Source organism: Anopheles maculipalpis, chromosome 2RL (assembly GCF_943734695.1).
Source record: "Anopheles maculipalpis chromosome 2RL, idAnoMacuDA_375_x, whole genome shotgun sequence".
NCBI lineage: Eukaryota > Metazoa > Arthropoda > Insecta > Diptera > Culicidae > Anopheles > Anopheles maculipalpis.
In genome coordinates, this window is record NC_064871.1 from 96,996,527 (window position 1) to 97,023,517 (window position 26,991).

Sequence of the window (26,991 nt, forward strand, 5' to 3'; positions counted from 1 at the left end):
GTTCCGTTTTGGGTTGAAAAGTTGTGAATTTGCCAAAAACCGATTCGAAATTAAAGCCCCTCGTTTCACGTTGGGCTTTGCGGACGAAATCCATCAGCTTTCAGGATACGGAACGCTGGATGGCAATTCCGGGTGGCCATTAAATTTCAATTGACAATGTAAATTGATTTACGTTTCGAACACGCGGACCGTCGGTTGCCAGAGCACCTGTCCGGCGGAGCTTTTACGAGATACTTTGTGGCATGCGGCACATATGCTAATGAGCTGTGGCCGGGGGAGTATGGATGAGGTTCCGTAACTTTGAGGACCGAACCGGTCCTTAACCCAAGCGCGTTACAAAACGCACATTTTGGACCTTTTGCCCACGGTACGGTAGCCCAAAATACCGGTAACCAACGAAGTGGACTTGAAGGTGGACGCAAGAAGGTGGGTGATTAATTCGGTTGCATCTCCTCGGGGTTAGGATCGCGTCCCTTCTTCTTCTGCGTATTCGTCTTCTTCTTCGTCCCATTAAATGAAGGTGATTATGCCCTCATTAATTGCATGTCCGACATGTTTCTTGCCGTTTGCATTGCATCAGGTACGGACGAGCGCACTTATGCAGATGCAGACCCTGGTATGTGCAGCCGGTTTTGGATGATGGCAGTAATTTACCAGTAGTCAAATTTAATCGCCATATCGTCACGGCATCTTGTGCCTGGAATTTTGTCCTCTGCCCGCTGGCGTTAAGCCCAACAGAACTAGAAGACGGATTGTGGTTGTTGCACCGGGAAGATGTTCCCGGGGTGTGTTTCCTGTTGCGCTTCACCGTCTCAGTGGAGTTTGTAGCAATTCACCCAAGGGAGTTGGGTCTTTAGGGGTAGGTTGAGATTAGTTACTTAACTGTGCTTGCGGACAAGTAACAAATGTATTTCCGGTCTTAAAGTAATCGTGATTCCACATGTCGTTTGACTGTAGATCATCGAAGTCTAATAAGATGGGAGTATAAGACGTTGAAAGGAAGTGGAAAATAATTTTACATCACCTTATACAATTCAACGATTTTTTAGAATTATTTTAACATAACCATCATTTCCGTTTGGATGTTCGTTTTGGATCAATATCAAGCCGAAATATGATCCAATGTCCAGTAGCCTAGCGAGCCTCTACAAAAAAGAAACAAAATCAAAGGTCGATGAAGTGCAACAAATCAAGAAGGGAGAACACGACTAGTCCTTCTTCCTGCACACTTTGAGCAAGATTTTCCTTCCTCGATAAGCATGGCAGAGAAGGGAAAGAAGAAGTGCTATTAAATTGCTCCTCAAGCTTTTCTTTTTGCGAAGCAATGGAAGGAAACCCTGAGGAAGCTCCGATAAAATAAGCACACAAACGAACGACCCCATCGAGAACCGTTCCGGACATGGAACCTGTTGAAATATTGATTGAATTGTCGTTTCCACTTTGGGGTCCAGTTTTTACAATTACATGCTCACCAATCTTGACAGGTAGTTTCCATTGCTTATTTTTTTCAATATGATTCTTTTTTTTCTTACTTCGGAGATAAGCTTCTTGCTGGGGGAATTTATTTTTATCAAGGTGTGTGTGTGTTTCAATTTTTCACAACGCCAAGGCGTGAATACGTATGATGAAACAGGAAGGTTTTTGTTTGCCTTTACCAACTCCCTCACAACAGCTACTCGGTTCTCTGTTCATTCGTTGTTGCGAGTAATCGTAAATAAAGATTTCCTTGGGGAAACTAGCAGGCAGAGCAACAACCGGAAGGAGTCTTCCTTCTTGAAGGCGGTTAGAATGTAAAACAATTTCACGTCCACGTTGGTTGAAAAACAGATGCAGGCTAAAGATTTCGGCTGCAGAAACGCTCACTCAAGATAGGAGATGAAAAATGTATTCCAAGTCCAGATTCCCACGGGAAGGATAAACTCGGTACGGAACAAGCTACTCCGTAGCTTGTCGGTAATGTCCTTTAGGAGAAAAACGAGTGTACTTTAATTGCAGGCAGCGATTAACAAATTGAACAGTTGTTGATGGTTGTTGGGAAATAAGGAAGCAAAATATGGACAAATCGTTTCAACTAAATATTTCTACTTAACTAGAGGGAATCTATGTGCAATTTTCACTGGCACAGAACATTTATACCATCCATGCTACACGTCACCCACATCAATTCGTTCATGATGAATTCTAGCTCTATACATTAAATATGATTGCGAACAATGTTACTCGTTACCTGGTCCGCTCATTAGTGGCGTTTGTCATAAACTGGTGACAGGAAAGGGCACGAAAAAAATAGCAGAAAAATCAACTCCATCAGGCCAGCCAGGCAAGTCCAGTAATTGTACTAATCGATATTCCCACAGCCAATTAAGCGTCCAGTTGCATCGGTATTCGGTGGGTGCATTTGAATGTTCTATTTTTGCAGAACGACTGGTTGAGTTGTTCTCCACGGTTTATCATTTGGCAACCGAGCGAAGGGAAATAAAATATTTGCATGACAATAAAGGCGCAGGACAAAGCATTGTATGTACGGATTTTCAATTTTGCTGTGGATGGAAAATTGGAACAAAAATATCATTAAAAAAATGGTTTTACTCTAGCTCTGCTGCACAAGCAAATCAACTGAACAGACTGAACTGCACGGGAAAAACACGTGTTTGCGCGATGAGTTGATTATTGTGATGACAATTAGAGGTCAACTGCAGCTGAACGGGGCAGACGGACATACAAATTATTTTCTAATTATCAACTTCTAATAGTTGGTTCTTTGTTTTTTCGTTTCAATCATACAAACACTAGACGGGGTATAGTTATCCAACCGAAACGAACGTAAACAGTATGCTGCACCATAAATTCAACAAATTCACTGCATTCAATCACCGTGACAGTGCGGTCGGTGACCATGTGTGCCGGTAGACCACCGGCAGTAACAAGCTTCCGCCTTCATGCCCGGCTAATATCCAACTCGGTAGGTGAATTAATTACTGGCGCTGGGAATGGGTCGCGCGATAGGTGAAAATTCCATTCCGTTTGTGAGGTGTAACAGCGTTGGTTTTTGTCTCAGTTGGAAAGAGGGTTATTCGAATGAAGGGTGCGTTGTGTTAAAAGAAAAAAAATATGGATAGTATGAAAGTAAATAATAAAAAATGAACACAGGAATAATGAAAATGTTAAACACTAAAACTAGCCAACAGAATGAAAGAAAGAATAAATAAATTTTAAAAACTATCAAATAAATCGAAAAGTCTGAAACATTCTTCAAAGAAAAGAATAATAAAGAACCAAGCCTCAAACTAAAATTTATATGAAAACAAAAACACTAGAAAAGGTGGTAAAAAAATGATCAAAAAACTTATATGAAATATAAAGAAAACAAACAATTAAATAACAACAGTTCGTAGTCAATAAATACCGAAAGCTAACCCTGCAGCTAGCCCTTACTATCATATTGCCCACGAGAGCGATTGACCTTTTAGTTTCAACATAACTTTTGATGTTTATTCTACCCATGAAGTAACTGTGGAATGTTTTCCTCCCTGTAAAAACGCACACACATCCACATCATACATTCGGATGGAAAATATTTGTTAAATTATGTACCCCCCGATGGTTTCACGTTCTGCACGGGTAAGGTTGACCCCATGTTATGCATCACTGCATCCTACCTTCTCATTGGCCTACCAACCACGCCGAGGTGCAATAAAATACTGTCGGTTGAGGAAGCAAAAACCAAGGTAAGGATCCGTCGATGCAGGAGGTGATGACCTGTGGTGGAGTGCGCGTGTAAAACCGTGTCATTTCGTACGCGTGCACGCTGAAAGGTACCGATTCCTGTAGGTGGTAAGGAATATTTATTTTATTTCCATATGTTTACCTCGCATTGACCTCACACTGCCCGGTGGAAGTCCTTGGGGAACCCCACCGCTAAAGGATTCTTTTTCATTGAGGAATGCGTGTACCAACGACCAGTGTCCTCGAAATCCAGTATACTATCCTTGAACAGGCACAGGCAAACAATAATTTCAGTCAATGTTGATGGATCTGTGCTTAAGTTCGTTCTGTGGCTATAAAATGGAATGCGCCCAGGGCCGTAAAAATGGAACGCGTGGGCACGATCGTCAAACACCCGAATAGCATACACATCTCCCAGGGATGTCCTCCCAGTGAACGGCCAGATATCTTTCCCAAAAAATCCTCAAAGCAGCGACAAGTGTGACTTCCTTCTCGAAGTGCAATTTGAGTATGGAATAACAATCACTTCCTACTTATGGCACGCTACGCAAAACCCAACCAAGCGCGCCCGGAAATGGACAAGTTTTTGATGTTTTTCCTTCATTTTGTAACATGTTATGCTGCTACATGCTGCACTCCCATGTGCATTCTAACGTATGCCGTAGTCTGTCAATAAGCCAACACTGCAATGAGGAAGGAATGCCACACTTAACCAACACAACACACTTCAAATTTAAGTCTCGTTTCGTTTGAAGTGCATGGACGGAATCCTGAACCTGAGGATCTGATGATTTGACGATTAAGCTGTGTAAATCGAGCACTGCTGTTGCGAGAAGCCCGTTCAGCTGCTCTGCTGTGGGATAAGCGATTCTAAGGACATGCTGCTGTCATACGCTGGTCTGCTAGAACAGCGATGGGACCGGCTGTATTGCATCTCACACAGGGAATAGATACTTTGATCTTTTGTACAAACGATGGTTGACAGCTAGGGGATGATCTTAAGAGCGGGTAATTATGGCAGCTGATAGACGAATTGTAGCTGTATTAACTTGTTAAACATTTAAAAACTACATTACAGAACATGAGTTTTTTATATGTTTGTTGGTGAGTAATTTATTTCTCGACTCTAGCCGACGAAGTCGAAGAGCTCGACGAAGCCGGTGTCAAAATATTTTCCTTCATCATAAAATCACCCCAAATAGAGCAACTCTTTACCGTACTGTGGCCGTGAAGAAAAGGATGCCGATCATCGTTTATAATCAGTTGCACTTTATGCAAAATCACCCACAACGAGCATTTGCGAACAGCAACCAGCTGCTTAGGGAGAGGAAAGAAGAAAAATATTTATAAATTTCTTTTTACTTTATTCCGTCTAGCCTTACCCCAGACACTGTACGAAATTTGTTAGTTTCCATGCAAGGGTAACAATTACAACCACCGGAAGCCAGCGCCAATTTTGGGCTCTTTGTGGTGTGTTGCAAAAGGATGCTTACTGGTGGTTTAGAATAATGGAAAGTGAAACCCTGCCAAGCAGTCACCCACATGCTTTTCTATTTATTTTGCAACAGCTAAAACTTCCATCCACCGGAACAGATGTGATGATGGGAAATTTAATTCTCAAAAATAAAAAAAAGAACTTCAAACTCATCCCTCTCATCGGGCGTATAGCTGGCAAGAATCCTTTACTTTATCCTCATAGGCCGGTTTGGGCAGCATCTCGAAAAGCCATCATCGGAAAAACCGCAAACCCTGTGGACAAAGGCAACGATGGGCTCGTCTACGTTTCTCGACACGCTTAAATGGTTGGCACATTGGGCCTGCGACATTCAGCGCATCATCATCATCATCATCATTTGCCAGAGCAAGATCTGCCAAAAAGGCTGGGCTGCGTGAGTTGACAGTTTTTTACCTGACAAATTTGGGATCCCTAATCGAAACCGAACGTACCCTACGCACGAGAAAAGAGCATCCCGATGGAGGGTGGAATCGATCGATCAGCCCAGTCCTAGGACCACAACTCGGCATTACCTAGTAGTAATAATAATGGCAGGACAATACCGTCGACCATACCGCCGTTCGCCTAATCCCGTCGATCAAAACCGTTTTCGCCATCATTATGAGGCTTGCTGCCTGTTTTTTTCTTTCCTCCATTCCTTCTCCTATCCTACATGGGTTTCCTTCTGTTTTGTATTATTCCATCGGTTTTCTGTGCCTTTTTTTTGGCGTTTGCTATTCTCTCTTTAGGGGCTTTGCTAAGTTTTTCATGAATCCTATCTATGCTTTCACATCCACTTCATCGCTTTGTTGGTATTTACTAGGCTTAAGGATAAAGTTGGCCGTTCGTTCCTTAACTGCGCTACATGTCCCTCCTCGCACCCTGCGTGCAACGTTGGCCTCAGGCCTCGGCCTGAGTCCATTATACCCGGCACAGCATCTCGGGATGATCCGCGTGCTGGGAATGGCAGTACACAAAATCACATAAATAAATGAAAACAAGGACCTTTGGCATCGGGGTTTGGAATGTGCACTACGCCCAGGCAGAGTGTGTGCAAGAACGAGATAGGGCGTGTATCTGTCACATTATCCAGGGACGCTTCCAGGACGTGCGTCCTGTGACGCTTGCAAACTGCGACAAATCGGCATGCGGAAAGCAACACCGCTCGAAGAGGTCCTCAGAAGAAATAGATCGAATTCATTCCGAGGGCTCCGAAATCCTTGTTTTGGTTCAGTCAACGTGGGAAGCTGACGACCGAAAGCGCAAGAAGCACAAAAACAAGCATGCTAACCAATGGGACACTGTCAACAGGGACTGCCCGATACCGATCCTTTGCCGTTACGCCTTGCAAGTAGATAATTTTTTCATTCTTTCTTTGCGAGAGACGATTGTAAAAATTAGATACGATGTCAATTGAAAGACGAGATGGATCCTTGCGTTTGGCGTTTTCCCGCTTCCCGGGACGGTGGTGGTTTTGTTGCAGAATGTCCTTTCAAATCTTTCCACTTGAGCCAAAGAATTCTAGGCTAGGTATAAAAAAAAAACATGATTGCTACGAAAAGATAAAAAACGGTTTCCACACGAGTCTTTCGGTGTGATTTGTCATCCTTGCGACCGTGGCTGTAGAATATTACACCGTCAAGGACCTCCTACACGTTGGTCGGCAAGAACGTACCGAAAGGCAAAGGAAAGCGATTGCACACAGGAGCATAAAGCACCAGAGGAACAAAGAAAAAACTAGCTTCATTTTACCCTTGCCTGCTTGTGAGGCTGGCTCGCTGGACACCATCGGGCAGGAATTTGAGCTGATGTTTACAGTTTTTCAAACGCCACATTCCACCGCGTCCGGCAAAACGGATCGATGAAAGCTTGGGGCAGTTTCGTTGTCTTCTATATGCAGCCACGTACCAAGATGGCACAGATGGCATCGACCGGCGGATAGGGAGAGGCCAGGTTTTCCCCTTCCCTTACGGTTCCATCCTTATCAGCAACGGGACAGAAGGAAAACAGCTTGAACCGGTGCGGTGCAAAAGGGCTTTGCTAAGGTAGAATAAAATGAAATAAAATAAAATAAAAGGATATCTTGTTGCCGGTTTATCTGCAAAAGCGTCTCTTGCTTGTAAACACACACACACACACATTGAACTTTTAGATGTGTGTTTGTGTGCACAATACTTCCTCCTTACCCATGTGCGAATAGGAAAGAAAGAAAGGATTTTCCGGCTTCTTTTTCAAGAAATTTTTTTCTTACTGTTTCTTGTTCATTTTTTTCCTACCTTGTTGTTGTTATTGAGGTTCACTCAAAAGAAAGATAAGCGAATTCAAAGCGATTGAAGTTATTCAAGCTCGCCAGGGTATGAAATAAGCTAAGACATTGGAAGCGAAATGCGGATGAGTGCACTAAAAATAGACCCAGGACCGGTAGGCTGGGATGTTCATGCTTCTGCCTCGCATATCCTTCCACACCGGTAGCTCCAGTAGCGGCGGCCCTGACCGTATGTGCGTGGGCATGCATCAAAGTGAAAGCGAAAATGGTCAACCTTTTTTTCCCCCCGCGCACGGCCAATCGATTTCGGGGTTCGATCGAGTCTAGGCTACAGACAGCACACGCCGTGCAAGGACCGGGCGCGCTGTTCGACCATATGCTGCGCGCGGAAGCATTAGTGGCGTCATATTTTACCTTGTCGCATTTCTGTGCCTGTGCCTCTGTTTGCCGTGTGGTTTGTGGTTGGGTTCTGGTGGTGACTTCTTGCTTGGTTGCCTCCCGTGCACAGATGGATTTGTGCTAGATTTGGATCAAAAACTTCTTTCACTTTTCTACTCGCCCACTTTCAAAGTGGCCGAGATGTCGCACGCATTTGGAACCTACTTTGTGTCATCCCACAGGCCGCAGACTTTCAAGATTGATGATGGGTTAATCGAAAGCTGCAAAGCGTGATTAATGATACGTGGCGTAAGTACGCAGTGCAATCCTGATCAGAGTTTTCCCGGTAGGATTTCTCGTGGATAAGATGCCATTTCGGAGAAATATTCGAGGCGTCATTTTAAGGTGACAAAATCTAGATAGGAGAACCTTTGGGAAAGGTTTGGGATTCAACACAAGCACAAATAACGATAATATTTAGCTTTAATCAATTAAACCAACCCTTTTCATCGAATAGATTCTTACACACGCGAAAAAGAGAAAGATAAACAGTCATTTTTCATCACCAAACCAAGTACATTAAACACTAAATGACTTCCAGATAAAAAGCACGTGTTTAGCATTAAGCCACCACATTTCTCTTCACGCGGAAATTAATTCTCACACACGAAGATGAAAACATACCTCTTCCAGAAAACGAAATTAATCCTTTCCGGTAGTTCGCACTGTTTTGGCAATAGATAAACGCATCGCTTAGAATCCTATAAAATCTGACCGCCGCTCAAGGTGATTCCGGAGGCGTTACGCTAATAGCAGCTGCCCATGCAGAACTATCTCACCTTATGCGTTGTCGATTAGAGCTATTGCCCACTAATCCTCGCCACGTGATCGAGCGGAAAAGGTGGACCCCCTCCACGGCGAGCCCGTCGTGTCACGTGCCTAATGTTGTTAACCCCTTTTTCTGTATGGGATATTTTTGATATCAGAATCGAGACTACCACCTTTCTGATGGTACTTTGCCTATTCACTTTGAAAACCCTAATTTTTCAGCCAAAAGTTTCATATGCGAGGAATCGAAGGGTACACACGCTACACCGTCAGTCTGTCTGGCCACCGGCGATGAGATGATTCGTACCACAAACAGTCGGGGTGGAATGCGCTGAAAATGCTTTTGTGAAAATCTTCTGTAACGCAGTGTAGGTCACGTTCTTGATTTTGATATTCGAGCAGCCTCATGGCGGTACCTTGAACATCGGGTTGTATCATGGTTAATCCTTTCCGGCCCATAAATCAACTTCTTCTGTGCGTTGTTCTTGGCTAGTGGTGGTGTGTTTGGAAATGCTATGCGGGAGTCGTGTGTTTCTTTTTTTTGCCAGCCAAAAAATATTCAAAAAATGTGCCATCGATATGCCACTTCTTCATTACGCTGAGAAGGTTTAATTGGTATTTAGAAGGATGTTTACAGAAAAGCACGCGATATGGAATGTCGTAAGCGGTTTTCTTCCATATGTTCAATCCCTGTCCCCGTGGTTTGTGGTTCGTTCGTTAAAGCTGCACATTCACAACCGAAATAAACAAGAAATACGTTGCTCTTCCACACAACAAACGCGGCTTATAATTCGAGCTGTTATGCTGCGCTTCTATCTCATGCTTGTTGGCAATCTCTCCATTGCTTCTATGCGTGCTCTCTTTACGCTTTCCTTCATAATTCTCTCTCGCGTTTTGAGCTACTCGAGTGCTCGATTGATTCATGATGAATTAAGTGAGAAAGAAGATTGCATCGCCTACGCGAAAAAGAGAAGGAAGATGGATGAACAATTTCCCCTTCGTTAAATAATTGCATAGTGAGAACAGATGAATGAGCTGCTTCTCACTACGTGAGAAGATTTTGATTCGAAGTGCATTCGTGTTGAATGGAACAAGTGGAATGAATTGGAGTGTTCTAATCGAGCAGAAGCGAGAATTTCGTCAAGATTCATTTCGGCTTTTTATCCCTTCAACATTGTTTACCAAACCTGACAAAAACGTGTGTCCTGCACCCATTAATTTAAGGGCTTATGATGTGTAGACGAGTTCTAGCATTCAGAGCAAATCCATTGATTAAATAGTGCTTTTTCTTCTCAATGGACCATTTTCTTTGAAATGTTGGGTTGAAATCTTAATGGGAGTTTGCATTTTTGTTTGCATTTAAAGGTTTGGGCCGTCATCTCGGCAGGTAGACTGCTAAAATGATATCGTTTTCAGTTCTGAACAACCACACACTTACTCGAACAGGCCACTCACATTCATTCGCCTGCCTCGAGCAAAAACGAATGCATTCCGAACTGCCCAGTGAGATGCTGTTCGTTCATCGTTTCTCACTATGCAATTCCGTCGATGCAGGGGAAAATGTTCATTCATACTTTCCCTCTCACCTTCTCATACGCTTAGCTAAAACACACCAGTGTTCGCTCTCACTTCCTCCGCCATGAATGAAAACATAAATGCGTACAGCTACGAAGCTGTACGCAGTTTAGCAGTTCGAGCAATTTTGCGAGCATGAGAGAAAGAGCGCATGTTGCTGGAGTACGCAAAGAGCATACGCAACAAACTCGAACACGTGCGAGTGAGCGAAACACCATAAACCGTAGACAGGGAAGCAGCATAACAACTCGAATAATACCGACCGCTTCGCGGATCGGTAGAGTCAGAGAAAAGCGCATCTTGAGTTTATTTCGAGTTTGAACGCGAAGCCTAACGGACGTGCACGCAGCATTAGTTAGGAACAAAAATCCGGACACACCGGGAAACGCAGATTAGAAACATAACCGGGACAAAGTGTAGAGGAGTGTACGGGACATCTCTGTTTCATCACAGAAATGCATGGGCAATATCGTGTTCGATTACGAGAAAATTTCCAAAAAGAAAAAAACGACGCCAGCAATTCGTAGTGTGCTAGCAGATCGTAGTGCGGAATATTACACAGTTGAAAAGTCGGCGCTCGAGTGCATATTCGAGACAGCAGCACCATCAGCCAGTGTGTATGTTGAAGAGGAGTGTGAAAGCGAGCATAACGAAGCAAAATCATAAAGTGAAGCTGGCTTGCTCTCGGGTGAAGTGAAGTGAAGCGGATTGGAAAACGAGTTTTTCCACCCTTCTAAGCATTGTGAAGAAAAAAAGAGAGCAATACAACAAAAAAAAAACCAGTGCCGCAGTGTGGTGTGAATCGGTCTGTCCAGTAGAGAAGCCTCGAATGGACTTTTAGGGCAGGACGTGATCTCTGAAGGTAGAAACCGCTTGGTGTAGTGTTGTGTTTGCTGATGAGGCAAAGGCAACGCAACAACGCAAGAAAATAAAATCGCCTAGTGAGCTTGTGCTCTGCACAGTGAGTTTCCGTGAGCAAGCCCCGGTAACAAGTGAGGAAGCAAAAGTGGTGGCAAAGTGTTGTTGGAAAGGAAACCAATACCGCGGAAAATCTAATCCGTGTCTTCCTGTTTGTGTTGTTGGGTGTGCCTGTGTGCACAAGTTTCTGTGTGTTTGTGTGTGTGTGTGTGCGAGTGGTGTTGTATATCTGCTCTGTGCACGTGTTTCTGTGCGTGGGAGACGCTGGCGCTATGAAAATGTTCCGATCCTGATATTCGTGCAGTGCGAAAGTTAGAATATTCTTCCGAGAGTTGGTGCGTGTGTGCGAAAATTGGCAGCACACCGGAACCGCGCCGTGATGTGTTGGTGAGTGGTAGGAAAAGCTCCGGCATTCCCTTCCCTCCGGCCTGCGGCAGGTGGAATGTGTGCGCGGTCTGCTGCGGCGGTGATGGTTGTAGTAGCCCGCAGTTGTGTTGCGTATTGGTTCGGTTTACGTTATCGGTTGAGACCTGCGGCCGTGTCTGGTTCGTGAGGTGCGTTTTAGGATAGGGCCCCGAGGCGGATCCCCTAGTGGCGCGTGGAGGGATCGGAAGAGAAGAAACGAAACGTGTGAAACGAAGAAAAGTACGCGAGTTTGACGGAGAATTCCGTTTGATAGGAAGCAAAAGAGAAATACACCACACAAATCAACAAAATGTATCAGCGAAACAGTAGAACGTGTGAGGGAGGTGAATCCATCACGATGGTTCTAGTGCTCCGGTTAGCGATGTTCCTGTGCACACTCACCCTGGCCACCTGCTCCCAATGCACGTGGGAGTACGAAAAGTCCAGCGTTGTGTGCCGGCTTCGGACACTCGAACGGACCGGGCTGGATCTGCAAGGTGCAGAAGGCACCTCCCGGCTGGACATTGAGTGCAGTGAGTTGATACTGTTCGAGAGTCAGCTTCCTCGCAACAGCTTTAGCCGGTTGGCGGCTCTCGGCGAGCTACGGATCGAGTCTTGCAAACTGCTCCAACTGCCCGAGGGTGCCTTTGAGGGTCTGCTGGCCCTGAAGAAGCTCAGCGTTAACACACGCAACTACGAGTGGGGACCGGGCAAGGTATTGGAACTGCAAGCCGGTTCCATGCGTGGCCTGAAGGAGCTTCAATCGCTCGATCTGAGCGATAACAACATTCGTGCCCTGCCCGATGGTTTCCTGTGCCCCCTGACGGGACTGAAGGTGTTGAACCTTACCAACAACCGTTTCCGGTCGGCGGAAGCGCTCGGTCTGGCCGAGAAAACGTGCGCCGGTGGGTCGGAACTGCAAGCGCTTAATCTTGCCTACAACGAGCTACGAGCCGTACCGACCGGCTGGGGCGTTTCGAAGCTCCGGCGTCTGCAGCACCTCAACCTCGAGTTCAACAACATCTCCGAGGTGCACGGTGATGCTCTGGCCGGCCTGGGTTCGCTCCGTACGCTCAATCTCAGCTACAACCATCTGGAAACATTGCCGGCCGGTCTGTTTGCTGGATCGCGTGACCTCCGCGAAATCCATCTGCAGGGTAACCAAATCTACGAGCTGCCCCGTGGACTGTTCCACCGGCTCGAGCAGCTGCTCGTGTTGGACCTCTCGCGCAATCAGCTGTCCTCGCACCATGTCGACAATGGGACGTTTTCGGGACTGATTCGGCTGGTGGTGCTTAATCTGGCCCACAATGCCCTAACCCGCATCGATGCACGCACCTTTGCCGAGCTATACTTTCTGCAGATTCTTGATCTGCGCAACAACTCGATCGGTTACATCGAGGATAATGCGTTCCTGCCGGTATACAATCTGCACACGCTAAATCTAGCCGAGAACCGGCTTCATACGCTGGACGATCGGCTATTCAACGGGTTGTTCGTACTGTCCAAGCTAACGTTGAACAACAACCTCATCAGCATCGTTGAGCCGAACGTGTTCCGCAACTGTTCCGATCTGAAAGAGCTCGACCTCAGCTCGAATCAGCTGACCGAGGTGCCGTACGCAATCCGCGACCTGTCGATGCTGCGGGCACTCGATCTCGGCGAGAACCAGATCGCACGCATCGAGAACGGCACGTTTTCCAACCTGAATCAGCTGACCGGACTGCGACTAATCGATAACCAGATCGAAAACGTCACCGTTGGCATGTTTGCCGATCTGCCCCGTCTGTCCGTGCTCAACCTGGCGAAGAACCGTGTGCAGAACATCGAGCGTGGTTCGTTCGATCGCAACCTGGACATTGAGGCGATCCGGCTGGATGGTAACTTCCTGACGGACATTAACGGTATCTTTGCGACGCTCGCTTCACTGCTGTGGCTGAACCTGGCCGAGAACCACCTGGTGTGGTTCGACTACGCGTTCATCCCGAGCAACCTGAAGTGGTTGGACATACACGGCAATTACATCGAATCGCTCGGCAACTACTACAAGCTGCAGGAGGAGATCAAGGTGAAGACGCTCGATGCGAGCCACAACCGGCTGACGGACCTTGGGCCGATGAACGTACCGAACAGTGTCGAGCTGCTGTTCGTGAACGATAATCACATTGGCACGATCCACGCCAACACCTTCATCGACAAGGTTAACCTGGCCCGGGTGGATCTGTACGCGAACGCGCTCAAGAAGCTGCAGCTGCACCAGTTGCGGGTGGCACCGGCACCAACGACGGACCGTCCGCTGCCAGAGTTTTACCTCGGTGGCAATCCGTTCGAGTGTGACTGTTCCATGGAGTGGATGCAGCGTGTAAACAATCTCACCACCCGGCAACATCCGAAGATTATGGATTTGCCGAACGTCGAGTGCATAATGCCACATGCGCGTGGTTCTCCTATTCGTCCGATTGTGTCGCTACAGCCGAAAGACTTCCTGTGCCGGTACGAGACGCACTGTTTCGCCCTATGCCACTGTTGTGATTTTGATGCGTGTGATTGTGAGATGACGTGTCCGTCGAACTGCACCTGCTACCACGATCAAACTTGGGGCACGAATGTGGTGGACTGTGGCAATCAGGGCGCAGGTTCGACGGCTGCTGCCGGTGGACTTCGACCGGTGCCAATGGATGCCACCGAAGTGTATCTGGATGGGAACGATATCCCAGAACTGCAGCACCATGTGTTCATTGGTCGTAAGAATCTGAAAGTGCTGTATGCGAATGCGAGCCATATCACTACCATTCAGAATCGAACGTTTGCCGGATTGACGGCCCTGCAAGCGCTCCATCTAGAGGATAACGCGCTCCAAAGGATCCACGGGTATGAGTTCGAGAATCTAGCACTGTTGCGTGAGCTGTACCTTCAGAACAACGCACTCCAAAGCATTGCCAATGGGTCGTTTGCTCCGTTGTACTCGCTGCGCGTGCTGCGACTCGATGGCAACAAGCTGGTAACGATGCCACTGTTCCAGCTGCAAGCAGCCCAAGGTAATCTGCAGGCACTGCAATCGCTCTCGCTCGGCCGTAATCCGTGGAGCTGCCGGTGTCGGTTCCTGCCCGAGTTGACTGCGTTCGTTGCGGACAATGCGGTCATCGTACAGGATCCGCAGGATGTGTACTGTGCCGATGATGGTGTGCACCGCGAGCTAGACTTTAATGTGAGTGCCGCGTGTAGTGACTTTTATGCCGGACGTTCCGTGCTACCCGGCGATGGACTATCCGAAACGTACATCCTGCTAATGGCCAGTGCGTTCGTGCTAACCTGCCTGCTACTCATCGCCGTGCTTGTGTTTGTGTTCCGTGAGCCACTCCGCTTCTGGCTGTTTTCGCGATACGGTGTGCGTGTGTTTGGACCGCGGTGTGAAGATTCGGAAAAGTTGTACGACGCGATCCTACTGTACTCGGCCAAGGATGCTGAGCTGGTGGCGCGCAGTATAGCGAGTGAGCTAGAAAATGGGCGACCTCCGTTACGGTTGTGCTTGCAGCATCGGGATCTTCCGGAGGATGCATCCCATCTGCAGCTGCTGGAGGCTTCTCGTGCCTCGCGGCGCATTGTAGTGCTGTTGTCGCGTAACTTCCTGCAGACGGAGTGGAGTCGGTGCGAGTTACGCCGGGCGGTGCACGATGCGCTTCGTGGCCGTCCGCACAAGTTGGTGGTGGTGGAGGAGGGTGGTGGTGTACTGCTGGAAGCGGAGAACGATGTCGAGCTAGTGCCGTATCTAAAGACGACCACGGTCACAAGGGTGCGGCGTGGCGATCGTCACTTCTGGGAGAAGCTACGGTACGCCTTACCGGTTGAGGCGCCCTACCGTGGCAACAACTACACCATCGACCATCACGAACGGGTGAAGCAGACGGGTGCTGGAGGTGGGGCGGGAGGTGCAGGTGGTGCTGCCGGTGTCATGTTCCGGCAGCCTCCTCCACCCGCCTACTGTCCGGAGATTGACGAGGCGAACTACTCTTCGGCGACGACGGCAACTCCTTCGCCGCGGCCTTCGCGGCGCGGTATGGTGGAGGTGCCCACGCAGCGTCCTCCTAGCGAACACATCTACTCGAGCATCGATTCCGACTACAGTACGCTCGAGTGCGAGAACATGGTGATGGCACCGGCCGGCGTACATCGTCCGTCGTGGCGATCGGCTGGCGGACATCCCGTGCAGAACGGTGGTACGATGCATCATCCACATGGTGCGGGTGCCGGTGGCCATCACGTGCAGGCGTATCTGGTATGAGACGGCACACGAACCCGCCGTCTTTTAAGTCGTTAGTCAGTAGAGGTTAATAGGCGTAGTGCGTCACGCGGATGCGGATGCGGAACTGAACGGAAGTGCTAAATTTAAATTGAACGCGAGTGCTCGCGTGTGTTTATAGAGGGTGTAGAGAAATGCGTATCAAGTGCGTGATTGTATAAAGCAAAACGAACCCACTCTTAATCAATTCTTTAGTTAGTTTCATTTCATAAGGCGCCGTTGTACATTGTAGAATCGTTTGTGTTACTCTATATTATTTTTTGTTCATCGCTTTAGTCCACCCCCGTGGTTTAAGCCGTGTAAATGTATATTTGTATGCTCGTTTTAACATGTATTTAATTTTTTTATTATTGCTCGAGAAACAGGAGCTCGCTCGCTCTGTCTCCTATCACTCACACAAAACAGTCATCTCTTAAAGTATTACTAGTAGGGAAAACGAATACAAAATGGTTGACAAAAGCGTACGCAACCGTATGAAATGTTGACGATGATGATGATGATGATGATGAAGGTGAACTGAAATTCGAAACATCCATCATCGCTGGCGGGCTGGCGCTCTAGCAGTGGCACAGCAGCTGTAACAGCGAAAAGGGTCTAGAGCTACGCGTTGACGTGTTTGTGAATGCAGCAAAGGCAAGGAAAGAAAGGAAAAAACTATTTGTGATATCGTATTTAATAAGTTTTAAATGTAATAATCGGTAGCGCGAGTGCAAACAGTGGGCAAACAAGCCAGACGGATTAGCTTAGCGAAAGTGAAATGTACGCGAGATGAAAAAGGCGAAGTAGGGAAAATACTACCAAACACAAAACATTCTAGCAAAGCGCATCAACTGTATGGTTGGGACGGACAAGAAATAGCGCACACTTTAGTTTTCAGGATAGCTAAAATAATATTGTGAAAAAACGCCCGTGTTTTTTCAAAACTTTACGTCAAAGCTCAAAAACAACACGACACAAGCGAAAACCGGCGACTGTTGGAATAAAGGAATGAAGGATAAAATATTAAAACAAACAAAAAAAAAAATGGCTAATTGTTTCGATTTCATTGGCACATTAGAACAGAAAGAAGGGATGAAAAATTTGGGGAGGGCGGAAAAATGGCGGTCCCGATACACGAATTGCACTTTAATTACATAGCTCGAGTTTTCCACTTTTCGTTTTGTTGTCCACCTCTTGCTAGTTCCGAATGTTGGCGACCGAGGTGGAAACCCGGAAGCGGCCATACCTCTACGCAGGGACAGGTTTTTTGCCATCTATTCATCATCGTAGTCTTCGCAGACAAGAGGAAGAAAAAAAGACACACACACACAAGTACGACTAAAAGGATAAAATGCCATTTGCTAGAAGGCCATAATTAACACTAAATGGCACACACACGCACACTGGGCCTCCGGCCTCCGAGAGATGGTTCGATCCGGCGTGGAATCAGTGTCATGTGTTGTGTTGTCTGTCGCCGCTCTCGGTGAACGTTTCCCTTGCGTTTCGTTCCCATTTCCCAGCATGGATGGGCGTCAGCAGGCAGACCTTCCTTAATTAGTTTGCCATCCCTGTCTGGTACGGGGGTTTCGGTTTCGGTGTTTGCATTGCTTAGGTGCGTGAGTGACAGAATGGAAGGACTGACCAAACTTCCAACGGTAAGCAGACAGACCTCTCTAGCCAATCCATCCTCCACCTCCACGGGGGAAGGGAAAGCCGGCGTGTAATTATTATTTAAATTATTTATTCACAACCTATTTAACGAAGGACGAAGATTTTCTCGGCACCAAGGAACGCTTAGAACTTCAGCCCACATGCCAACAGACACGTGTAGAGAATGAGAAAAAAACCAGGACACATATAAACACACACACACAGAGACACACATTTCAACGTGGTACAGAATAAGTGAACCAGATAATTACTGTTTGAAACTGAAAACATCAGGACTGAAAAAACGAGAGAATGTAACCGATTGTAAAAAAAAAGGCAAAGGCTTGTAAATAGATGGTAGCTTATAGAACTGTTAAAAACGATCGAGCGAAGAAGGAAAAAAACATGGCACAAAAAAAAACGGAAATAGCATTCGAAATGGTTGGCGTTTTTGGGGGCGCGATGATGTAGTCCTACATAACATCCTGGAGCGAATGATTCCTTTCCTATCAGACTGAATTAGTGGTAATAGCGAAAGTGGTGAACAGGTGTCAGCAAGTGTGATGAAATAGTATCAGTTGAAAACAGAAAACCACAGTAAGCATGATGAGACGAACAATTGGCAATAATGTAGAACAGAAATTCACTAACATACCGACCGCACATAGAAGAAAAAATTAATGTGGTAAAAAAAAGAAAGAAAATTGTATAAAAAAAAGGATAAATGTACATAAAACATTCAAGAGTAAGGCAGACATTGTGCAAATAGAAAACTAAACAAAGGAAAATCGATTTACCAGAACCAGAACTAGTTTAAACGAAAAAAGGTGAAGAAGAATGACACAAAAACTCGCAGACAAAAATTAAAAGAATAGATACAAAACCGGATGTTACTAACGAGAAATAGAACAGTCGCGCTTTCATCACACGAGGCAGCGAGCGCAGCTCGCCCGCCATTACCAGTTCTGGCTGTGGGCGTTTGTGGGGCGAAAAAAAAGTGGCCAAAAAAACGCAGAGAGTAGCAATTCAAACAAAAAAAAAAAAAGCGAAAAACCAGAACCGTTACATTCTGTTCCGTTTGCCAGGGGTTGGTTGTTTGTAGACCCGACCCGAGGGGTAAACCTGATGTTGCACTAGATTGTTTTGGGTTTCCATTTTTCTTACGTTTCTACGGCCCCAGTTTTGCCAACGTTTTCGCAAAGGTTTGCAATTAGTGTCAAATCGATGCATCAAATGCCAGACAGGATAGGAATGTAAGGGGGAACAGAAAAAAAAAACCATTAAAAAAACAGGCAAACTGTTTTGCCTACAGTAAAACAAACATGGTTGCAATATATGGACAAAAAGCTAAACAAACAAATGAGAGAACAAAACAAGAAAAACCACAAACTCACTACTAGTGTAAGCGAACGAACAAAGTCAAGTGTGTAATGTAAAAAAAAAGTCACCATTCACTAGCTGCTAGAACAAAAACACATGCGCCCGTTGCCTGCTCGAGAAAGGAATGTAACAAACAAACAAAAAAGCGTATATATTAATATATTTTAGGACTATGGAAAACAAAACACATTGCGAATCGGTGGTATATATATATGAATGAAAGAAGTAAAAAAAAAAAAGATATACATATATATACACGCAAACCACTCTATTATATACATATAAGAAAAACGGCTAATGTGAGTACGCGAGACGATATTGATGGTTCACAATAAACCGCAACAAAACAAAGAAAGCGAAGGGGAAAAAGAGAAAAACAAAACACGTGAATAAAACAAGAAAACTAATTAATCAAACATAACAACGGCTCTCGATTGCACTGGATTTTATAGTTTGTTTTATATATGTTTCGGTTTTGTGCGGTTTGACACATGGTCTCAGGTGCCTTTTTTTTCTTTTCTTCGTCTTGGAACCGTTCGTATGAGTTTCCGGTCCAGGTTAGCAGGTCAGAGGCGTTTCGTCACAATTGTGCGCCGCATCCGCAAGTTCCGGCTGTTGTCCAGCGTGTCGTCTCACCTCATTTCGTGCGTTTGTTTCAACTGTTTTGTGTTTGTTTTGTCCGACAGCGTTCGATTTCCGCTTTGTGTGTCGCTGTTGTGTCTCGGGTTGGCGGTCGTTGGGTTTTGTGGTTTGTACCCCGCTTTCGGTGGAGACCCTGGGTACGGGTGAAAGTTTCACTCCTCCTCCTCTGTGGCACGCCTGTGGGACCAACCATCAGCACCAACTGGTAAGTGTGAATATTTTAAAATTGTATCACTTTTTATGATCCGTCAATAGACACCGATTGCAGTGGCGTGACTTTCAGCTGGAGCGGCAGGTTGGACTGGAAATTGACCGGTAATTTGGGTCACTGTGCGACTAGAGTTTACGGTTGAACCGGGGGAAGGGCAGGGAAGCATGGGAAATTTGGAGCTTAATTTTGGCTTCGGATCCGGTTGACGGAACTAACATTTTGGCCTGGGCGGCAAGTTCGCTGCAATTGACACAGCACGATTGGTGGGTCACTTTCGCAAGTAGGGCTTCCGAGAAAGAAATCGATATCCGGGAATTCATAAATTTGCCAATGTTTTTTTACGAGCGAGCGAGAGAGGGAGAGCGAAAGTGAGAACACGATAAAGAGAGCGGTAAACAAAAGCAAGCCATGTTTGTGTAAGCATTAGCAACGAGAAACGATAAGGTGTGCGCGTCTGTATATGGATTAAGAATAAGAAACAGGAAAGATGAGTAGGCAATTCGACAGTTCTCCGCGTGCTTTCGGCGTCATTGCTTCGTCGCGTTCTTCGTCCGTGAAAAAAGTAGAAAAAAATATAAATTATGCAACATATCATAAGTAGAAATGTTCACAAACGTGTAATGTTGATTTGGCATTAAAGTTCCGGGACCAACAGGCTACAACAGTTCCCCCTGTTAAAGTGCTTTAGAAAAAATATGTTGCCAAATTCTAAATTCTCCATTTTGTTAAAGCTGCTTAAGCCTTTCGAATCGTACAACCGGGCCACGGAACGGGTACGGAACGCCGCACAGCCAAGGTGGCAATGAACGAACGGAAAACACCCTGAAGCGGAATTGCAACTCTCAGCAAACGGGGGGAGTCACCTGCCGCCAACGCCGTAGTAACAGTGTAAGTAAATATTGACTTTTAATTAAAACCTAATCTGAGACCTCTGTTTGTGTGTGCGACGAGCCAGCGTGGCGCTGATGGAGGATTGCGTATCGGATGTGCGACAGGACCCGGTGTTGTTTGTGCGCATTTTGTTTTTCTCTGTGCGTGCCGGCTTGTTGGTACCGTTTGCACGGGCTGTTGTGTTCATCATTGTGTTTATAGTGTGGAGTAGCTTCTTCACGGAGCTGCTGCTGATGGATGGAATGTTTGTGCCGTGCTTTACCCATTGTCGCGCACCCGAAGAGTGGGCACATTGTTGCCGCCGGAAGTGGCGATCTCGGAATCATCAACACCATCCATTCCCGGGCGCGCTGCTAACAACGGGAACCGGGGATGACGAATTCGGTTATGGTCCGTAGTTTGCCAGCGTTTGGGAGGGTTGTTGTGGGATGGTAGCTGTTGGATGGGCTGACTTTTTTTTGTCCAGTCGCGCCATTGCGGGTACCGTACCGTGTAGCCGTACGGTGTTGCTTCCACGGTTGGGCAGGTTTATCTACTACAATGTTTCGTGGGATGATGGAGACAGCCAAGGTTAGCATGAAAGGTACGCGGCGTGGAATAGGACCAACAGAAAGGCAAAAAATATAACGAAAAAGAGAGAGAGAAAAAAAACTCCCTAGAACCTATATGAGTTGAGTTTTAATCCATGCATCGTTCCGAACCGTTGGTCAAACGACCAAACGGTCAACACACGATCTCTCTCGCTGGCACAGGTCCACCTTCGAAACAACCGGACCGCTGTGTCCCAAGTAATAGGCTTTTTATTTGATTTGCGCAGGCAACGCTTCGCCGAGTTCCTGCCCGAGCGACTCGTACAACGTGAAGCCATTGCACACTCCCCATGGACAGATGCAGTTGTGGCAGCTTGTGCTGAGGTATTTGAGATTGAGAGCAGATTGAGTAGCGATATGTGGAGCGGCACGGCTCCGATCAAGGGCAGACATTAAGCTTGGGCTTGGTCGCTACACTAAAGCTGTGTGCATGAACTACCGATCGTCACCGCCTCGGGGACCCCGGGTCTCTTGGTTCGTTGTTGGTCTTTACTGTTACAGTTTGAAATTATCGACCGAAGCCTTCGGGAATGGTAAGTTCGTAATGAACTCTGGTGCTTACAATGCTGCCCAATGGTTTTTGCATAGGAAGCCCCACCACAATCAGAGGCTACCGGTCCCCAAAAAAAAAAAAACCACAAAACAAGTGCACCGAGAAAATGCACCACGAGTATTTGGGCAGGAGTCGTAATCAAAGTTGGACAAAAAGTGGCAAAAAGTGTCTCGCTGGGCCGGTGCTTCGGCACGTTATGGTATTCGAACGTAACACCAGTGACCTACTACTCTGAAGATGGACGAGCATCGAGAACACCGAGAGCGGGAGCTTTTGATTGTGAAAGTTTGTCACAATCACTCCAAACAGCAACTCACCGGGCCATTGGTTGTAACCTCCAAGGACCGTTGCATGAAATCAGAAGCCACAATGGGGGTAGAGTCAATGGCAGTTTGCACACTGCAATTATCCGCTACGGTCGGTTCTTCGTGCGCCGTAGTCCCGGGCGAGTCCGTTGAAAGGTAAACTTTTCCTTCTGTAAAACGTGAGATTATCTTCTACCTCTTTAAAGTTGGGCCTTGCCGTTCCAGTTTACTGTCAATCAGTGGCTAATTACAGACACAGCGCATTGTCGGGAGAAATCGGACAAATTATAATACCACGACAGGAGCGTGCTTTGGCATGCTTCATCGGCTGATAAGGAGATTAGACATTAAAGAATCATGATGATTAGAACTGTTCGTGTATCCGAATGAAACATGCCTTACCGCCCATTCGATACCAGCGTCCTCTCGCTCGAGTTCATTGACGCGACGACTGGATGGCGGTATGTGGCACAACGAAATCTGGACGGATCGTCCAACAACCGACGAATGATAAGAGGTTAGTTTGATTGCTCTTGACATCCGTCACATGTCATACGGAGGCGCAGGGTCAGTGTGGTACGTCCCGAGAGACGACGAGCGCAGAGCTTATCTTCCGCTGGGTCAAACGCTGGTTGCTCGGTCTCGGGTCAATTAAACTCGTACGGTTCGGTGAATCTACGGGACACGGTTGCATTTTTAACCGCCAGTTTGGTATTGGACCGCTTGGAGCACAGATGTTTCGTGACGATCGGTTAGCAAACAGCGCTTGATGTGAAGTTGCCACCGAATGTGTGCTGATAACGAGCGCATTGCTGCCACCAAATTCCTGGTATTCAAATATGTCAAATATGTCATCCCTCTCTTCGTGAGTGTGTGTGTGTGTGGTGTGTTGAACCGTCAAGATACGGGATGGGTCATTACGATTTTAACAACCTTTCATATTGCTCTGACCCGGGCTTTCCAACTGATAACCGCACGCCCTTGTCCCAACACGTGTAGTGAAAACATGGCCTCTCAACCACGCGACCTCCATTCCGCCCATTCAACGCGGGCCCGCATTTTATTGCAATCGATTTTATTTTACGGAAGCTACAAACAGTTTTGCGCAAAATCGATATGTTTCGGTGCTTAGCCGACACACGGGCACGGCATCAACCGTCGGCGTAAATTGATGAGTTTCAACCTCGGCTCAGACGTCAACGCAAAACCTTGGGATACCTCCGGGTTTGTTTGTTGCTTTTTCGCCGTCAGCATTTCACTTTTCGCATCCACCATTATTTTCGGCGAGAGAAAGAAGGTGCGGCCCCGTCGGATCGATCAAGTAAAGGGATTGAGGGCTCGTGTTGATGGCTAGCGAAATAGTCCGATGAGGTAAGCAATATTAACGGCAACGGCAATCCCCAAACAACGGCACGGGAAAAATGCGGCCAACCTAAACCTGCTGAGGCGCTCTCGCCTGACATTGACGTTATCGTCGCGTTGGAGGGATAGTATGAAAAATGACAGCAAGAAATGGTCGCATTAGTGATCTCTCGGACATCGAATCGCCGGACATGGGCCTGCCTGGCCGTGGTTTTCCTTAGCGTTGCGGTTTGCGTGTATGTCTGGTGTCTGTGGTGGTGGTATGGTGGTCTGTCAAGATAAGTGCACAGTCCAAGACGGTGGCTATTAGGGCCTTTTTTCTGGCGAGACATAGACGAAGAAGACGCAAGACGGCATGCCCATAGGTACGCACCATCAGATACCTTCCGACACTGGTGATGATGGGGTACGAGATAGAACGGGAGTTGCACGGGAAGGGAAAATTATAGGTGTAAAGGAGACAAACGAATGCGTAATGGAGCACGAAGTGCGGAACGCGAGACGAACGGCGGTCACTTCATTCTATCTTTCGGTTTTGTCGTTGGAAGGAATTGAGTTTTTATTTTAATTTCTTCCCTTTTCCTGCTTGTGTGCTGTTGCTGTGGCTGCTGGTGGTGCGTTCACCGACTACGTGTCCGCTCCCTGTTTGTCCTCCTCTGTTCCGAGTTCAGGTTTTCTGTGCCTCGCATTCAAGTTTCACGGACAGCACAAGGTATCAGGTTTTGGCCTGGGTCTTTCTTATTTTAATTTTTATTACATAAAGGTAATAGTGGTAATAAAATATAAACTAGTTTCTCCGTTTTTTTCTTGCTCTTTTTATCTTCAGGTCCGTATGTGTTTGTGTGATGCAGTTGTCGTTCGAGTTGGGCAGACACGGAACTTCCCGCGCCGATGCGCCCGGTAGCATGTGGAGGACACCTTCGCAACATGCGTCGTGCCGTGCTTCTTGTCAAGACTCTTCCACCTGGGACACGAGTATGAGCAATGAGCGGCCGTTCGCATGTTACGCATGCAGACACACGCATAGAGCGCCCGCTGAACGATGCTGGCGATTATCATATCGGAGGCGATTGCATGGGGGTCATCTGTTACAATCGTGGTGGACGAAGGCGCACCGTAAGTTAATTCGCCTTTCACCAGCCACTCACATACGTTTCGATCTCGATTGTGTGACCGCGAAAGAATTATGTACGTAGTTGGGGGGGTGTTTGTGTGTGCGTTTTGTACTTCTTACCGGCGGAGCAATGATGGATGGTCTGGCTTTTGGCCAGAAGTCGACGAGACGACAAAAACACGCACCAACAACGAATGATCCGTTTCAGCGGAAAGTGTTGCGGTCGATTAGTCTGTGGTTTTTGAAGTTGTTTGTATGAGGTTTTGTTTGTTGAATCACCCAAGAGATGAACTGCTAGATGTAAAGGATCAATTCTAGGGACCATAAGCGTGTTTATATGATGTAGATGAAGAGCGTTTTTAAACATTTTCTATTGCTAATTAGAATAATGTATTTAATGAGCTACAAGGCTTATCAGGAAGTATCAGTGCGTTGGACGTTCGCATTTCGGTGTAGCGTTTCGTAAACAACTATATCTGCTCCAAGAAATCAATGGTATAGTGCTGATAATGGACTTCCTATCGTGTGGATGTATCGATGTTCGTTTGTGAAGTTCAAAGGGTTTTAGCCGCATTGCGGGAAAACATGTGTTGAAATTCCGACCAAATGTGTCGTCTATTAGTGATGTCTGATGTTTTGTAAATAAGTGTAGTGTAATGGAGCAGTGTAACCCGATGTAAGATGAATGCAATGCCGCCCTGCAGCAAACAGGTAAGTGCAGTTTGAAGAATTTACTTTTTTTAAATGGTAAGAATGGTTGGCTTATATTCGTAAACTCGTCAAGAGTCTTATAGATCACAATATGAGATCCATAAAATGTTCTATCTACAGAGATTGTGGACGAGACTCTTACCAAAAGAGAAATAATTTGAATGTCAGATTCATTAACTGTCTCCGTGGACATCATTATTTCAGTACACAGTATATCCACACGCTCTCGGGTCAACATCAATTTACGGTAGGTCCGGATAGGATCGGACTGCCAAATACGTGGGTCGGCGTCAATTTTTGTCGCCGTCGTTCAGCATTTTAGTAGTCCGGTTACCAACAAGCAGAGAGGAAAAAAGCGGAAACCTCTCCAAAAACAGAGGCCTTCAAGTCAAAGAAGAAACGAACCAAAATCAGAAACGTTCGCGAGATTCCCTATTCCCATCTCTCACTGTCGGGACTCGTCCCTGGCGACGAACCATTAAGTTTGGAAACGTGTTAATTAAAAGAAAAAGTAATTATTATTTTTCCCTTGATCTCTCTTGCTCTGGTGGCCGCTTTGTGAATCGATCGGGTTTGCGTTGTTTCCCCGTTCGTCTGCTTCTGGGATGCTGCACAGTAATATGCCTTTTAATACATCGGGAGTTGTGTTGTGTTTTTTTATCGTTGTGTGTATTATTGCTCCCTCATCTTCTACCGAATCTGTCTAATGGAAACGGAGGGCAAATGAGTAGGAGGAGAACCGCACCGGCGGGGGATGCCGATAATCGAAAGGATAGGGATGGTCTTCGAGAAGAGATAAATGAGCGGGTTTCTTTTTTTTTAAGCTTTTTAAAAGGAAATAATGCACAGACGCGCACCAATGTGACGATTGTCTGTCGCGGCCTTTTTTTTTTGGGGTGGAAGAGTTCAAATCCGTGAGGAGCGTAGGGGCGCTCTTCGCAGCAAAAGGAAACTCTGTGATAAAATGAGAGGTTAGGAAGTGTACTTCGTCTTGTAGAGTGTTGCCTTAGGTCGTTTTGTATGATGAAAATGAAACACTGTTTGCCCATTAAAAGCCATGGAAAGGGAAGCGGATAAACGAGGATTATCGTGGGTTCGATGATGAAAATGTCGATTTTTCTTTCACTTTCCTCTCAGCTTTGGAATGCTGGTAAAGGAAAATATGTCAACTAGAAGAGCTATTTTGGTTTTGTTATGCTTTCTTTAGAGCGCAGAGATTGGAAGTAAGTTGTCGTGATGAATATTTTATCAATCGTTTGAAGATAGACACGGGGCAGAACGTTTTTGGTTGCTTTATTGAAAACTTTATCTAATAAGTGCTAAGAGCATTTTTGTCATAAAGAAAATCTTGCTGAGCAAAACCCGAACACCGAACCACGGTACCGATAAACGTTAATGCTACCGGTACTTCCTTCGAACGGAAAGGATTTGGGACGGTCGCGCGGAACGGGAACGAAAAATGAGACAATTTTCTTCGCCTTGTGCCCGTTCGGTGGAAAAGTCAACAAAACGGAAAACATTTGTAGCAGCAACACCGGAAGCAGACCACCACCACCTACGTAATGGGTCTAATGGGCCAAAAGTCGAACACCATGGCTATGGGGTTTTTGGGCAATAGCAGCAGTACCAGTGCAGTCGTAGGTCGTAGGTTCTAATTGTTATTACCTTCCGCTCCACCGATGGTGTGCTTGGGTGTGTATGTGTATAGGCTA

The 26,991-nt window shown here is 46.4% G+C and overlaps 1 protein-coding gene across 1 annotated transcript in view; it reads left to right on the forward strand.

The window, feature by feature from the left end:
• The first annotated feature begins 11,857 nt into the window (after positions 1-11,857).
• LOC126567794 (toll-like receptor 7) overlaps positions 11,858-26,991 on the forward strand; it is a 462,685-nt gene continuing 447,551 nt past the window's right edge. Inside the window, exon 1 of the mRNA XM_050224094.1 lies at positions 11,858-15,935. Within this exon, the coding sequence (XP_050080051.1) occupies positions 11,902-15,873 (3,972 nt within the window). The 5' untranslated portion in view covers positions 11,858-11,901 and the 3' untranslated portion in view covers positions 15,874-15,935. The remainder of the gene's footprint in view (positions 15,936-26,991) is intronic.